This window comes from Labrus bergylta, chromosome 10, assembly GCF_963930695.1.
Source record: "Labrus bergylta chromosome 10, fLabBer1.1, whole genome shotgun sequence".
NCBI classification, from domain to species: Eukaryota; Metazoa; Chordata; class Actinopteri; order Labriformes; family Labridae; genus Labrus; species Labrus bergylta.
In genome coordinates, this window is record NC_089204.1 from 22,108,958 (window position 1) to 22,126,523 (window position 17,566).

General features: G+C 40.5%; 1 protein-coding gene across 1 annotated transcript; it reads right to left on the minus strand.

The window, feature by feature from the left end:
- Positions 1–9,214: 9,214 nt before the first annotated feature.
- On the minus strand, positions 9,215–12,104 carry znf503 (zinc finger protein 503). The gene is made up of 2 exons (XM_020630912.3): positions 11,500–12,104; positions 9,215–11,110 (listed from the first exon to the last, which is right to left on the minus strand). Exons 1-2 carry the CDS (start codon positions 11,749–11,751, stop codon positions 9,686–9,688), a joined length of 1,677 nt encoding a protein of 558 aa, XP_020486568.1. The 5' UTR covers positions 11,752–12,104; the 3' UTR covers positions 9,215–9,685.
- Positions 12,105–17,566: the final 5,462 nt, after the last annotated feature.

The following is a 17,566-nucleotide window of genomic DNA, read 5'->3' on the forward strand; positions in this document are numbered from 1 at the left end:
AAAGAGGTAAATTTAAAAAGCTTAATGAATTATTTGTTAGCTAATTGGAGCTGGGACAAACTGCAATAGGCTTGTTGCATTACACCTTTATTTTCTCTCCAAATTAGCTTTTTTTCACAAATGCACAAAACTTCCCAGATGTTCAGGTAAGCTGTATGTGAATTTTTCAACCTGACCGTTTCCTTTTAGCCTCCAAGTAAAAGGTGTAAACACAGCAGGAAATATTCTGGAAAATTCACCAGGAGTGGGCGAGGGTGATGGGGTTAATATGGTAAATGGACTTGAGCTTGGATAGCGCTTTTCTAGTCTGCTGACTACTCAAAGCGCTCTTACACAGCAAGTCACACCTACCCATTCTCACACTGATGGCAGAGTCTGCTATGTGTCAGTCAGTATTAACTAATCCCATTCATACACATTCACTTGGGGCTAAGTGTCTTGCCCAAAGACATGTGGCTGCAGGAGCTGGGGACCCAACCACTGACCTTCTGGTTGAGAGACGACTGACTTCTACCACTGAGCCACAGCTACCCCACCAGTTTGATCTTCGTATGTTCGCACATAATGAAGCTACTTCATCCTCTATTTTCAACTTGTTCATAAATACTTGTGAACAACATCCCCCAACACACACACACTAACACTATTCAGACAGGAAAACGTCCTGCTGTGAGGTACATGTGTGAACAGGAAATCAAAGAAGATTTCAGGGGCAGGCTGTTCTGAAATTCTTCAGGAGTACATGTGTGAATACAGCCGATGAACTATTTCCCTGTATAAAATCAAAGCATGCAAACTTGCTAGTGGACGACAAACACATACAAATCTAAAAAACTAAAATCTTATTCTGGAGATCATTTTCTAAATGTAATTACAGAAAAAATGTATGTAGTGCTTTTGTTGTTTAGTCATTTACATTTTCCTTTCTCCCTCTGTCATAAGCCGTTTTCACATATGCACTCCGGATAATATCTAGATATTTACAGGAGGACCGCTCCGGAGATTCTCCTGAACTAGCCGTTCACATATGCTCCTCACAGCTGGAGACTTTCCCTGTCAGAGGGGAGGGGCCGCGGGGGATTTCCCGAGGTAAGACGTGACGTGAATTAATAACGTGGAAGTAGCGGCCGAAGCAACAGAGTCCGCTACACGACACTATAATGAGAATATTTGCCTTTATATCAATGCTATGTGTAATTCAATGGAATGACAACATCCACAGAAGAGTGGAGAACAACATACTGATGAACAGAAAACATAATGCAGCCGTTTAATTACGTGCACGGAGATCTTAGTGGTCACGTGCAGACCCTTTAGCCGGTCACTATATAAACGTCACTCGGGTCCCATTGGCTCGAATTGAAAATCTCCGGAGTATATTCGGCCGCGTTCAGACATCAGCTCACTCAGATATTCTGCGGATAAAATACTAGGGGTCTGGCCGGAGAAACTCCGGGTAAAGTCCACGCGAAAAATGCGGCCGTTTGTGTTCACACATAGGCTAAAGAACCTCCGGGTAGCCAAATCTCCAGAGTTTTTCAGGAGATTTCTGTATGTGTGAAAAGGGTTTTAATGTCCTTATCATCGTATTATCTGGAAGGAAAGGAAACAGCCTTTCTTGATAGTTTAAAACATTAAAATAGCCTACTATTTAAAATGAGAAACTCATTTGTAATGGAAAACAGGTGACACTTGCTTGTTCAGCACACAGCCACCTATAATGTTTTCACTATTTACCTTCTGCTGGGTGGAAGACACCAACAAAAGGGGAAAAAAACAAATGGATTGCAGGTAATTTGAGGTTCAATTTCTCAGTTAACACTAAAATGCATTAAAGCAATAAAAGTGATGCGAGCCACCATATTTCCTGCGGCTGTGTTGCTGTATGTCTGGCCCAATTTGTCTCCCAGTCAGGCCCATTAGTCTGCTGAGCTCCCTTCTTAATACGCTCGGCTCCCCCAAATGCCTCAGATCAATGTGTGATACATCGCAGCATCATCACTTATTGCATGTGGATGAGTTGAGAAATGTCCCCCTCTCCTCTTATTTCCTTGGAGAAGTCTCTATTGAAAGTCATATTGGGCACAGGCAGAGAGAGGGAAGTAGTTTGGTTTGGGCTTGGCGGTGTCGAGGGGAGGGAATTGTTTGGTCCACTGACATGAATGAATTGCTGGAGTAATGTGGAGGCTGGTAATAGCTGAATAGTTTATATCAACGTGATAAATATAGCTCTCATAAATCACATAAGTGTTATATATTGCTGTTTTTCACACTTGGCTCAGACCAGGGAACTCTGGAGAATATCACAGTAGAGTGTACCCTTCCTGTTCTTTCTGTATACAGAAAGTTCTGGGACTGCTGTGGCTTCTTAAATTAAATTGTTCCTATGTAGTACCACCATTATACAGGGGACTATTTATTCCCCTACATGTTTCTTTACAGGTTTATGACTGATTCTTTTGGTTTATACGCGAGTATTCTAATCATACTACCGCTGTTGGTTAAATGCATCGATTATAAATAATAGACATGGTTGCAGTGATTTTACCTATTGGTTTGTTGATTACCTTTTTGATGTGCATGACAGCATGTTTTTTGAAGCCAGAAGTGACAATATGTATATAGAAGTTGGTGCTGGAAAGAAGAGGGGCTGTGAAACAAGTTCAAAGCAAAAAAAGATCTGTGCAGTGGCTAAATAATTAGCCAGCTAATAAGCTACTTAACTATTCTATGGGAAAAGATCATATTTATGGTTGTAGCATACAGCAGTAGTTCATCTGTCAGACTTGTATAGTCTGAAAATGCTCGTGGAAAATAGCCCGCTTCTGAGCACTAAATCCATTAGTATAATTTTATCAAACCTCCTTTTGGGGGTTTGATAAAGGCTGAACAAGCTAACATAGCAGTAAGTTTAGACACCTATACCTGCTCATTTGTGCCAACATGAAACACACAAGATTTTCATTAAGGCTGGAGCACAAATGTCTGTCTGTAAATACAATAGGCTAAATTTAATTTGATTCACAAAAAGGCACCACCAACCCCAACATGACTGAAAGGTTGACTTCAGTAACTGATATAGCTAGCAACAGCAGGTTGAAGCCACCTGCCACCCAAATTGAGTGATAGTAATACTTATTTGGCTAGCTTGCTTGATTAAAACTCTACCTGGTAGCTGTAAGAGGTAATTTGATTTTTTTGATTTTTTTGTAAAGGGACCATATACAAGATTAAACATAAATGTTGCCATTTGATGCATTGTACCAGACTTAGCTCAGAGCTAGTTTACATCTCAAGTCCCTTTGGCAGGTCAAATTAAAACATCACATAGTAATAAAACAACAATAAAAAAATAAACTACTGGTATAAGAAACATAGCAGAGTATATACTATTACTGTGATTACTGTAAGCATGTTTATGTGTGTTTGTGTGGTCTATCTTTGGTTCTCAGCCTGGGTTCCATGCAGGTCTGGCCCTAAAGATTGCAGGGGAGGCACTAGACTATGCCTGCTCTGCGGTGGTCAAAATGACATTTTCATTTTAACTAAAGATATGAGTAAGGACAAATGTTAGTAGGCCTATTCTGTTGGAGTTTTATTAATGAAAACAATTTAAATAGATTTTAATTTCTGAAAGGAATATATCACTTTCTTGGTGTGGGGCCTTGGGGGGGCTCAACTTTTCCTCTTTGGGAACCATCAGTACATTTACATTCAGTTAGAAATATTTGATTTATTGTATTAGTCCAACTAAAACTGGACTTTTAAAATGCATAAAAACATGTTCGTCTGAGTGAAATGGTACTTAGTGGAATTTCTTAATGTCGACTCACACACCTAGATAATGCTGTTGGGGATTTATTTATTATTGCGTGTATAGGCCTAGGTACCAATCGCACCCAAACTTAACTAGGTATTCTGTGAATGCTCCACAGATCCCGATCTGTAAGTCAAACAGCATATATGCGTACCATATCAAAACTACCTTCAGATATCACCATAAGCTAGAGGAATATGTGAATCACATTTGAACCAAAAATAAAGCTTTGAGCATGTATGACAAATACAGATTCGTAAAGTTGTCCATGTTTTCACCTTTCAACCAGTTTGCAGCACGCTAACTTGTTAGCAAGGTCAACCATGAGAAGGTGCAATAGTAACTAGCTGAAAGGGGTTCATATCACATCCTACTGTAGCAGAGTTGGACATCCATCCATCAATAAATCCATTCTGTCCCAGTGTTTGTATATTGAGACACAGACAGTAGTCCAGTTAAATGGCCTAATCGAGCTATGACTGTAGCTCAACTTAACTGGCTAGTACACATACTAAATGTCTTTGGGTTATGAATAACTAATCTTGTGATGTCAGGTCATCTAAATAGTTTTAATATACTGTAACATTACTGTTACATTAAACAAGTCCAATGAAGACATTACTTTAACCAATACAGACATTTCATTAATATCTGACTCACTGACAAGTTTAGTTTTCTTTTTTTTAATTATAAGTTGTTTATAAAATAAGCTCCAGTGAATCCAGTATTAAAGATGAGGATTTTTTAGTGTATTTTTGCATCATTATAGTCATCAGTTCTAACGCAGTGACCCTTTTATATTCAGTAATGCTCATAGGAACATTCGGGGCTAGTTGTTGCATAACACCTAGAATAAAAATCCCCAAATTACTGTTTAAGGAGACTTTTATTGTTGTGCATAATATTAACGCATGTCAATGTGCATAATATACTAACCTCAATGAAGACTAAACCTGTACTCATTAATCCTTTAGTTATTAAATGTTATACTCGTCCACATTCCCTGGAAGACTTAAAATGACAAGCTTTGTACAATCCTTATGTCTTCATCAGATATAATAGAAGACCTGGGTTTATGTAGCTAGTAAGCATGTGAGTCATGGTAATTGGTAGCCCACACCCATGGAAATGACATCATGTACTCGTACTGTCATGTTAGGCCGCTGACACACCGTCAGGATTTACTCGCAGATGAGAGAGAACAGCAGAAGACGGCAATTATGTGGTAGACTGAAACCTCAAACTGTCAAAAGAAAAAGAAAAAAACATTTGGAAAGCAAATGCCTTTATCTCAAATTAAGCTCTGTGACTCTGTCTTTGATAGTCCACTGAGGTAAGGCGTCTCGTGTTTTTATTCACACAGCTTCAAACAATTGGAATAACCTTGTGATCGTGTGCCATAGCGTCCTGAAGATGCAGGCTTTAGGCATTTCAAATGAAGGCAAAAAGCCCTTTCGGAGCAGAGCCTGTTCCTGACATTTTCTCTGCTTTTTACATTCATCAGTGACAGACAACAACCTCATCAGCTCACATACTACTCCGACATACTCCATTAAGGGTTGCATTTCCATAAACTATTCTTTGTCAGAATCCGAAAATGGGCAAATTATCTGAACACTAAAACACCCCGGCGCACCGTACATCCCCAAAGCAGACAGAAACGACCTCATTTAGGCCGTCTGAGCACAAGAAAGTGTCTCGCTGGTTACAGATCTGAGTGGCACGGATAGATCAACACAGCCACTTCTCACACATCACCTGGATGAGCACTTCCACATTTGTAAATCAATGAGGAGGGTAACCACATGTAAAAGAGCTGGGAGGGATTCCTGTCTGCCTTGGCACACATTTTGAGAACCAAATTACCTCGAGTGCAGCTCTCAGTTGGAGTCTCCATCCCAGGATCAATCTGTCCGGAAAGGGTGCTTCACATGTTGGATATGAAAACAACAATGCCGATTTTTTTTTCTTAATCTCCTGGATAATAGGCAGATTTAGTGTGGATTTTTACTCTTGTAATGGGTCTATATTCAACCACAGAGTCCATGCTTTGTTTCCTGCGGCTCACTTTACGACTTCATTAATGCAATCACAAAGCTGTGGACACCTCAGTAGACTGTATCACCATAAATCACACACTTAGATAATGACAGTGGGTGATCCAGCTGGCTAAGATTACTCCTTTTATTACAATTGGAGTGAGAGGACATATAGTGGGCATGCAGGTATATGTGCAATGAACATTGCCTGAGATGGCAACAGAGACCGGTTCTCTGCTTGCATTTGAAACGTACTTGTAAAACATAATTGCAAGTCAGAAATATCAAGCACCCATAAAGTCAACAGTGCAAACAAAGCCATTACTGATCACTGAGAGCTTATATTTAGTAACTGCATCCTGATACAAGAACCACACATACACGCATAAAAGATAATCATCGCTCTTTGACTTATGTCTGGCGCGGGGTTGAACATTATAGCAGCTTCCCCGTATTGACACAGCTGTTAGACAAACTATAGACTTGCCACTGCAGACTACGACATGTCTTTATATTGTGCCACACACCCACTAATGACAGCTTTAGTGGTGGTAATTCAGCAGGGTTGAATATGGGGTGAGGTGTGTGACTCACGTCCTGGGCTCCCCCCGCCCCCTCCCTCTCTCTCTTTTGCCAGATGTCCTGCCAGTTTTCCTGCAGTGTCTCTCTCTCTCTGTCTCTGTCTCTTTCTCTCTTCATGAGGGTCCAAGAATGTCCCAAAAATCTCAAATTGCTGCATTAAAGTCCTGAAAAAATATTTGTTGTTGTTTTTCATACATATTCACATTTTCAAAAATTGTTTGGTAAGTGTGTTTTGTTGTGTTTCACTGCAGGTTAAGGGCTAACACGGGCAGCCTTAAGGAGCATATATGTGAAGCTGTAAGCAACCGTCTTCATTAAGTTATAGAAATGTTGTCTTTATGAACTTAAGAAAATGTGCAACTTAATGTTCCCTAAAATAATCCCTTACGACTTCTTTGTATTCTCCTTAAGGTTTTGACTCCGCACACCCGAAAGATTTGTATTTCTATATTTTAATATTATCCCTAGAGACACTACCAAGGTAGCAACCACTCTTTCTGGGGTCCACATATTCAAACATGATAGTAAAATTCCCCAAAACCCCTGTTTTTAAAGTCCAGAGAAGTGTATTAAGTTTAAGTTCATTTTCTCTACTGCTCCATCGTGCGGTGTTTGTTTCTTATTTTGGATTCGGACTGGTTTTCATGTTTTCAAAAGAACGTTTATTCATCCCCTTAAATTCCTCTTCACTAGACACCTTGAACGTTTGCTCCGCCACATCAGGTGCTTCATCTCCTTTAAGCTTCCCCTCATTGACCTCTGTGGCCCCTCAACAGATTCTAAGTTTGGTGGATAAGATCCCTGTTAATTTAATTCAAGTAAAATCAGGCAAATTTAAAAAAAAAAAAAAAAGTTCTTCATTCAAGAATTCTATTTAAATTAATAAATCCATTAGTATAATTTTATGCTGTAGTTTTGTGTCACTTTTGTACTGTGGAGCTCCTTGCACACCTCAGCACTTCAGGCCTTGATGGACAAAGTGAATATGCACTTTAATACTCTCACACACTTTAATCCCCCATGTTCTCTCTCCTCTGTGTCAAATCTCCAGTGTGAGGGAGGGAGGGAGGGAGAGAGGAGGAGGAGGGGGGGAGGGCTGGGTAGGTGGGAGGGTTGGTAATTCATGCACACATGTGCCTGCCTGTTCCTCCGGTGACAGGACCAGGGGGAGGGGCACATGATAAATTGCTTTCCACCGGGACCCTCCGAGCACAGCCACCATGATGTGGGGAGAAATGGAAATTGCTCCCTTTCACCGTCATTACATCAGTTTAGGACGCGTGTGGGCCTCATACACACCATGAGAGGAGTTTGTTTCATCTGAATAACCGCTGAGAGAAAGACAAGGGACAGCGTATCTAAATAAATAGCGATAACTGTGACTGCAGCTGGGTCAACAGTGTCCAAAAGAGCTGAGAGTCTAACTTCATGATGTTTGAAGTCGACCTTAGTGAGGACACACGTGAAAAATATACGTTCGCCAATACTTTTTACGTTGAGTTAAAGCCGTTCATTATTTGGAGATGGCTGACTTCAGCGTGGTTTTATAAACTCAGTTATATCAAAAAGTTATCTACGATTTTCATGTCAAAGGTTTGCTCTAGCTTAGCCTATTTAAAAATACAAGTAATCTCAAATAAACAGCTGACTTTGCTCATCAGTATCTTAAACATAATTAACTATCACAGCAGATTTAATGCCGTCATGTAGGCAAACAACTGGGATAAAGACGAAAACCCGTAAAAAAAAAACCAATATGAAACAGATGTGTCAAAATTCTTTGGTAATAATTCATTTAAAAATGTCTCTTTTAGGAGTCGATTATAGGCCTACGCATGTTTTACTAACTCAAACCACGTTTAGGCTATACCTGCTTGAGGATACTACAACTTTGCGCACGGCGGACTTCTTTTTTTCTTCCCCAGGACAAATGAAATGCTGTGAATTATGTTGTTAACAGGTGGGGAAATGATCAAATGCAAATTTAATAGCGTCCTGTAAAGCAATCATAAATAATCCATACACCTCTTTGCTGTTAAACGTGTTATTGGCCTTTCGGATCGAAACGTGTCTTGTGTTGCTCTGAACCGATTTTATTATAAAGTCGAAGGCGCTTGTAAAATGTTTGTGTATCACACGTGAAAACCAGCAATTTATTTAATCCACCCTCAGTATTTATTTTAAGGTTGTAAAATTGATCCCCCCCCCCTACATATTTTAATTAAGAAATGTCAAATGCACATGAGTGATCAGGATTTAAAAACGCAGATCTAAGCTTTCCTTCAAACTTTTTCTTGGTGTATTTAATAAATTTGACTTTTTACGCAGGATTCAGTAACACCTGAAATAAGACTCATATCAGAGAACTGTTTTGACCAATTTTGACCCATCAGCAAACTAAATACGCAAACTAAATACGTTCACTAAAATGCACTTTCAAACACACAACCTCTCACACACATCCTTTAACTTCATAACACGTGTGCACTATTAATAAATAAATGTTTAAAGCGTCTCAGTTAATTGGAATATAAACTTGTTTTATGGAACGAGGGGAAGATGCACATTTTTATGGTCCAAAATGTCTCCAGTTCAAACAGCGATGTATCGTTTTGACATAAAGTTAAAATGTAGGCTGCAGGCCTGTTTCTAAACAGCTGACATGTTTCAGAGAAATAAATTAAAGAGAGTGATTTTAAGAAACTTTCAGTGGAATATTATAATTGTGTTTTAAATTGATGAAAGTAAATAATTCAGAAAATGAGGCACACGGAGATATGGAACAGAATTGTTTCTTATTTTTTCCAGAATACATACAAAAAAATACCAATTCTCTTTCCAAGGTGTACACCTGAAAAATAACGGCAATTTAAAATGTGGACAATTTCTGAAATTTAAGAAACAAACATGCATGTAAATTATTTTCTTCTCCATGAGACATTAAATAAGAACAAATACAATCATAGCAAGTTCAAATTAACATCGAAATGAGGACCCCTACTTTGAATTAGTACTCTAACATGTGTGTGTTTTCACTTTACCTATAGAGTTCAGTTTCAACATAATGCACTTTTTGAGTTGCTCAAATATTTTCCATTTGCAGCTATTATCGCCTGCTTTTAAGCAGACATATAAATAAATACAGAAGTCCACGGAGCCCGCCCATACGTTTAGCGCTGTTAATATAAAAGTCTTTATATTTGCATTCTTAGAACTATAAACTTTTCAGAGTCCTTTTTTTCCCCCCTCACTGGTATCCCAGCGCTGACGCTGTGGTGAGTCTCTGGCCGTACAGTGCGTAAGGGGAGTAGTACGGGCCGGTGGCTGCAGGGACGGGAACAGGCGCCCCGGTCGGCAGGGGGCTTTTGGAGTAGGGATGATAGCGGCTGCTGAGTCCTAACGCGTGATGCGGGCTCCTTAGGGCCAAAGTTCCGGGGCTTCCGGGGGGTCCTGACGGTGGCATGTGCATATGGCAGGCCATGGCCGCTGCTGCAGCGTTGGCCAGTGAAGAAGACCCGGGATAACCAGATATCAACTTCTCCGCCCCGGTAAAAGCAGTGTGTGTCCTCAGGTGATTAAGGAGCTCTTCTGAAGAGGAGAAACGCTTGTCGCAGGGTCCATTTGCCGACACCCAGTTACAAACATGGGGGAGAGGGTCATTTGGGAGCATGAAACCGTAGGGGTACAATGGGTGTCCGCTAAATGATGGCGCCGTTGCGTGAACGCCATGCATGGGGTGTGTGGGGTACATTAGTGGGTAGCTGTTTTTCAGGGCGTTAGCGGCAGCTGCAGCTGCGGAGTCATGCGTGCAGGAAGCGCTGGCTGCCCCCGCTAAGTGACTGGCACAATGGTAACTTAGGCAGTAAGGGTCTCTGCACAGGCTGGCTGACATGATGGACGGTGGAGAAGCCCCTGCCAGCGGGCTGGATCCAGCCTTACTGCAGCCCAGAGAACTAGCCAGCTGTGCGTTTACCAAGCTCCCTCCGTGGGGCAGGAAGTGTTGGGGGTAACCTGCATAGGCCCCAGCCAAGCTACCTGGGTACGCCATGCCAGCAGGAGGCAAGGGGAAAACGGTCTGTCCAGGTTTGTAAGGAGAAACTGGCGCCACAAGTCCTGACCCCAGCACGGATGCGGAGGAAACAGAAGTTACAGATGGGGAGTCCGAGGAGGAGCTGGTTTTAGTGCCAGGCGTCGTCTCCTGGTGCTGGTTCACCTCCACGTTAATTCCACCACAGCTCACGCTTATCCTGCTGTGGCTCGTGGTGCCAGATCCGTCCGTAGAGCCATTTTTATTACAATCAGAATCTTTCTTTTCATCCCTGTCCCCGCACTTTCCCTCTGATGGCATGGGGGACGCTGAGGTGCTGGAGTGGGGGCTGCCTGTCCGTGGCGTGAACGGCTGGCAGGTGGCGCTCGGCACTCGGAAACCAGACTTCTCTCCGCTTGAGACGCCAGAAGACGAGTCCTTCTTATCTGAAGGTTTCGAGTACGGTTTGAAGCTAGATTTGTCGTCCACACCGATGTCGCTCAGTTTTAAAGGGCCGGATTTAGATTCCTTCTCATTAGATCCATTTGTTACGGAGGACAATTTGGAGGAGGGTGGTGGGTCCGGTTTGCCGATCTGAGAGCAGGTCTGCGCCAGCAGAGCCAGCGGACTCTTCTTGGCATCTAGCTGCAAAAGAAAGACGAAATAGAGGTTTAAAAAATGCTATTAAATGCTTCTTGACTGCTGTCTTTTATGATAATGAAATACATCTCGAGAATAGGCCGTTTGTTTAGACTGCTGACATTTCCAAACGGAGATGCATATGTAGCAATTACGCACGGCTCTTACGTGAACACAACTAAAATTGTAATTTCACTAAGATCAAATTGTGACGCTTAATACTTCACATTCCTATTTCAAAAAACAAAGACACATTTAGGCAGGTTGGTATTATCCCCTTATCCCGGGATAAGAGCAATACGATCCCAAAACGCAGTCACACGAAGCACCCGTAAGTTGTAGCCTAACGAACATTTTCTATATGCACACACAGACATTAAACATCTCCCTCTTACCTCTATGGGACTAACCGGGGTAGAAGGCAAAGGCTGCAGATACTCCGGGTGCAGAATGTGTCCTGACCGTGCAGTAAGCATTTTCAAAACCTTGATGGGAAGTCGGTTTGCTTGCCGTAGTGGATCAGACGGTGGCGTGGAGTGGAGAAAAGGCTTGTTGATGCTCGCTGAGCTGCTATTCCGAGAACTGCTGCTGCTGCTTTCCCAGGCTACACAAATATCACTATTTTTCAGAGCAGACGATGTGATCATGTCCCAATTGTCAGGAAATGAAACGGTGATGCTTTCGTCAGATTCATTAAGAAAAGGGGAGAAAAAACAAAGAAGAAGCGTCGAAGCTCTCTCGGGGATTAAAAAAAAAAAAAAACAGTGAAACTGTTCAATAATCGGTAATCCTGTTGGTAAAGGAGCGAGGCGCGGCTGCTGGAAGGAGACTGTGCGAGGTTATCGCAGATCCGTTGCTGCGTCTTGCACCATGAGCGCTGCGCCTTGAGTGCGTCTGTCTGCAGGTCCGCGCTCTATACTCCCGAAGTACGAACTGGTAGAAATTCTCACTTCAAAAGCAGCTGAATTAGTCCGAGATTAAAGCCTTTGCCGCCTTCCAATCAAATGGGACCCTGAGGTGATTGGAGGGTCAAGGGGATGTGACGTTCTCCTCTTTGTAAGCGCCTCTATTTCGACAGCTCGGGGGAGGAGATAGGCTGCAATATATTGTTTGCTGTGAACGCTTACACTATTTTAGATGTAGGGGCTACGGAGCTGCACACGAGGATAAAGAAAACAAAAAACATTTAGGATGTACCTAAATGAACAACTCCTCTACGTTTTACTCCCTCAAACTTATTCTTTGTCTCACTTAAATAGTTTCACATTTTTAATTCTGAAGAATTTCATCAGTTTTTTTTGTAAGGTCAGCAAATAAACCCCACACTTAATTTATGGCTAATTTAATTGCCGGAATATGTTTTCATAATTACAAAACATAAATAGGTTGTATTAAGAGTATCTCAGTTTAACAGTGTACGTTTTTAAATCAGGAGCTACAGATGTCTGTGAAAACAAATCTCACTGACCCCTTTACTGCTGAATCACAGAGGCTAGTCTGTAAAATAGCCAAGAGGAGACTTATTAATGACGTTAAAACTTAAAATTTGATTTAAAAAAAAAAAAAGAAGTAGTCTTTTGGAGTGTTTTTTTGTTTGATTCTTCAACAGTTTGAGCCGAGAGAGACGTACAAGTTGTGTGCATATTCCGCAAGTCCACGACCGGGACTTTTTCCTGGACTGGCAAACATAAAACCAACCACTTCAGCTTGAATTCCCTAAACAGACAAGCGTTGACAGGAATAGACCAATGTAGTGATGGAGGGATGTGAATGTCACATGTTTTCAGTATAATATACACCGCCCTTCTATTTCTATCTCCACCCCTCCGTCAAGTGTCAATTCTGCTCCACCGCAATCAATCAGTTATTTGTCAGACGCTGTCAATCCTGCGCTTGATTTATGTCAGCCATTGTGGCTGATTACATGCCAGTGTGACTGCAGGAGGAGAACAAATGGAGGAGAGAGACATTCTGCAAGAGACACCAAGTTTTCGGAGAGACTAAATCGTCTTTTTTTTTTTTTTTTTAAAGAAGCCTCGAAAACAGCCAAAATTCCCCCAAATCCAGGCAATGTGATGAAATGTTGTGGACTAGACTACATTTCATTGCTGTCGGTTATTTAACAAAGTCTGTAACTTTTGGATTTATGCGTTAAAAAAAAAAAAAAAAAAACCCTCGAAGGATGGCACACATGATCAAACTTTAACAAGTTAGCGACAGTGCTGCTCACATGCTCCGTGAAGTGGCTGTTAACGTCCTAAAGTGCTCTTTCCGTAATCGGCCGATTATGTAGTTTAGAGGAAACCTTGGGAGGGGGAAAGAACAGCACTGCCACGAAAAAGGCGCGCCATTCACTCTTTCAGAAACATCTAAAAGACAAAAAAATATAGCTCATGATTTTTTAAAAATAGGCCTGCCGTTTGGATTTATAATTAACAATATTTTGTATGTACAACTAAACAGGCCAAGTCACTTCAAACAATCTGCAGTGAACACTCATTACATTTATTTCTAAGTGTTAGGCAAATCGGTAAAAAAAAAAAAAAAAGTGAACCCAGTCCATTTTGGCTAAACACGTCTGCTATTGTGTTGTTCAAACCTGTCATCTGCCTCGGGCACACTGTCATCAGCAACAAGAATAACAAAGCCGGGGAACAAAAAAAGAAATCCAGACATTTTATATTGATGTCAGCTCGATTTTATTTACATACAATGAGAATGATTTATTTTCTTGAAGAGGTAGAAAAAGCGGACAGGCATGGGGGAGAAAAGAAGAGGGATGGTGTGTCAGGCCGCGGAGAAAAGAAGTTGAAAATGCCTTGAACTATTCACCGCTGAGATGGCTAATCAGTATTGAGGCTCGAGGGCAATCGGGCAGCTTTTCAATGCGCTTTTCCTTTCATCTCAATCGGGATAGAGGCGCTCAATTAAAAGCCTATCAGTTTGTTAGTAAATCAACGCCTATCAAAGTTGTCACATCAAACAAAACGATTATTATTGCAACCCGCCTCTGCCATTAATCTCTTTCTGTGGTAATCTACTTGACAGGTCAACTTGGAGAGCAAGAAAACCTGGAGTGGACAGTCAAGGGGCAAAATGTATATTTTTCTATTTAAAAAAAACAACTACTTTATCTAACCTTTATAGGCTACATGAATTACACGAGGCAGTTTAGGTTCCAATTTGACACGAATTCAATTTAATATGAACGACAGTGAATAAAATAAAATAAAACTAAGTTTTTATCCACGAGGGGAAAAGTGCATTACTATTATCTTTTAAATTAAACTTATTCGAGAGGGGAAGAAAAACAGTATTTAAAGATTGGTTCAGTTTATAGGCCTTCACTGGTCTGCATGACTGACTGCTCTGTAAACTGTGTATGAATAAACGAAAACAGGCAATAATTGTCTTCTCTCTGAATACATAAGTCATCATTTTGGGATCATGTGTAATATAAATAAACCACAGATTTAAAGTGGGCCAACAGTTTCTTTTTCAATTTAATGTGAGTTTGTCAGAAGGGGAAAAGACAGTCAAAGTGAACGCAGCTCTGTTCCTTCAAATGTTTTCAGTGTTTTAGTCTGGCAGGAAAAAAAAAAAGTGTGTGTGGAGGGAGGGGGGGGGGGGGCGTTTCACAATATGCAAAGATGTGTGATTGATAACAGGCTTGCTGTTTTCTGCAAGGGCTGTCAGTCCGTGACACAATATGTGAGTTATTAGGGCAAAGAAGGGCAACCATAAATTTCCAGTGTCAGGCGAAAACCCTCTTTATTGTCCGTATGACGAATGGGCTCCTGCACCAGACACCAAAATACTCGGCATTCCCCTTAAATGGGAACACATTTTTGCGACCATAATTCACGATATTTAAATAGAAAGTTTTAATATCCCCATATATTTCATAACGCTGACATGTTTATGAATCACTCTCTGCATGCACATACAACTATTTACATCTCGTGAGGAAATATGTTGGACTTCTAGGATTACTGTGAGCTATAGTCTACTCTGAGCCGACTACTTTCTATTTAGCAATAAGACATATATTAAATATTTTTTATTCGCGTATAGCCACGTAAAATACAGGCCTAAAACACTAAATTAACCAATCATGTGTGATTAATCCTACATCTGGTTTTACATTGTGCTATATAACATTTAAATGGCACGTTGTAAACGCTCTTTTTGAACTCTTCACAAACTTAAAAGACATCTTATTTTTATCTTAATCAGTTTTTCCTCTTTTTATTAGACTACTTGGAGGCGATGTTACAGATAATAACTTTAACATAATAATGTCCTTTGTATTGTTTAGTCTCCAATAACAGTAGCAGATAAAATAAAACACAGAGTTAACAACAGCGTGTTAAAACCACTGAACCGCATGCATGAGGTAGACTACAACAAGATTTCTAAAACTCCAAGAAGGAAGCAGAGGTTTACAGGAAAGTCCGTGACACCACATTACCTGGAATCATTGCCTACTAAGCTCCGGTGTAAAACGTCAGAGAAGTCAACTGATTTAAAAAAAAAAAAAAAGAACACTATAATAACATTAACCTGTAATCCCTCTGTCTTTAATCACCTTTTTTGTTTTAAATTAAACTAAAGTCTGAACGGTCTGTGAAGCAGTTTAAAAGACTGAAGCCACGCAGACGCTCGCGCTGTCTCTCCTGCGCGAGGAGCTGGGAGAAAGTGAGCTTTTTCCGCGAGTGGGAGGTCCCAAGTGACGTCACACAAACATACAGCGAGGCGGCAGAGGGACGATGTGATGGTGTTTCCAAACTCTTCGACACTCTTAACACAAGTGCCACGGTGACCTCAAAATAATGCAGTTAAACACACACAGCCTATTTTACCACGACAACATAATCTGTCATTAGCAGGTTAGCATTAGACTTTAGTGAGAGGTGATAAAAAAAAGAAAAGAAAAAGCAGTGAGATAGGCTGCTCTGTTGTTTGCCTGCACTGCATGCTCTCAAGGAACACAGGAAAAATAAAATAATTCAGGGGAACTTGCTGACTGTCGTAACTTGAGTTGTTGAAAAGTACAAATACACAGGCTATATAAAATGAGCTAAATGCAGAGAATTTCATCTTGTTACCACAGCAGTAGTTTGATGGGGTTAGTGGCGCAATGCACATAAACCTTTCAGGCTCTGTCAGAATGAACTACAACAGGACTACATTATCTCATGGTGGGTGGGGACAGTGTTCTTTAAAAGTTTTTATATCAAAAGTGAATTAAATGCTGAAATTGCGATACAGCTATTCAAATTGGTCAGGAAAACAAATACCAAACGTTCACATAACCAAACCAATATAAAAGTTCACACAAAATGTTCAACAAAAAGCACTGACTGTAGCCTTTACTTGATCTGCAGTGCACTGAGTCATGACTCAGGGCAAAATAAAAAATCATTTGCTGAAAAAGTTTGTTCTCTGTCATATTGATTGTCAAAGAAAATAAACTAACACGAGTATTTAGAAATCTGCTAGGCTATAAAGGTTGTCAAAGTTTTTTTTGTTTTTAAGGGGTAATATGAAACAAAATTTAACTTTGTTCCCAAGGGTTACAGAAGCAAAGTGTCACTATTTTCCATGTGTTCATGTTCCTCAGCTGCGAAAAAGACAAAGAAAGAAACAAAAAAAGGAAATGGACTTAATCAACCCAGCTTATCCCTTAAGCAACAACATTTGAGTCACGTTGAATATCCCGCAGAATATGGCCTAACAGCTCTCTTCTGTGAAAAGTAGTTCCAGTGAAAACAGCCAAGCAGCAGATAAGACAGACGGGCTTTGTCAAAATCTAAGTTGATCAAACCAAAATGCACTGAAACTTAATTGTTAGCTGAGTACATGCAGTATGTATGAAAAAAAGATGGTCAAAACCACCAATGGTTGGGAAGCCACAGGTAAAGCATTTTGGCCATCGCCATCATTTTATAAATTATTTTAGAGCTGAGATTGGGATGACGAGGTAGAATTGTTGAGAACAGATTGGCAAAATCTTAGTTATCAAAATAGTAGTCAGTGCTAATGCCAAATTCATAATTTAGCTAATGGGATGGTTAATGACAGTGTTTTCCACATAATTCTAATCTATTTGTGGCGCTATCTGACCATTGTTGTTAATTCATTAAACTTAGTGTGGTCAATGTGAGGTAAGTTCAGAAAATGTTAAAGAACAGGCCTTTGGTCCCCTCATCACTACGGCCAGTTGTGTTCTCGGATGGGAAAAGCCAAAGCAAATCTGGACTGTAGCCAAATGCAAGCACCGCCATAAATAAACAAATGATTGGCAAAAACTGAACAAGCCAAAATACAAGGTATATCGAGCACAGGCATCCCTGTTAATATGTTTTTACATATGAATACAAATTCAAACTACATTTCTTAACACTTATGCAGAAGTTTTAGTCTTCATATAACCTAAACAGATAAGTAATGTAGGCTATA

Bases quoted from the DNA above. Each gene is read 5' to 3' on its own strand.
- znf503 (XM_020630912.3), bottom strand. From the start codon at position 11,751: ATGATCACATCGTCTGCTCTGAAAAATAGTGATATTTGTGTAGCCTGG. The intron at 11,111-11,499 runs GTAAGAGGGAGA...TTTCTTTTGCAG, and splicing joins CCCCGGTTAGTCCCATAGAG to CTAGATGCCAAGAAGAGTCC.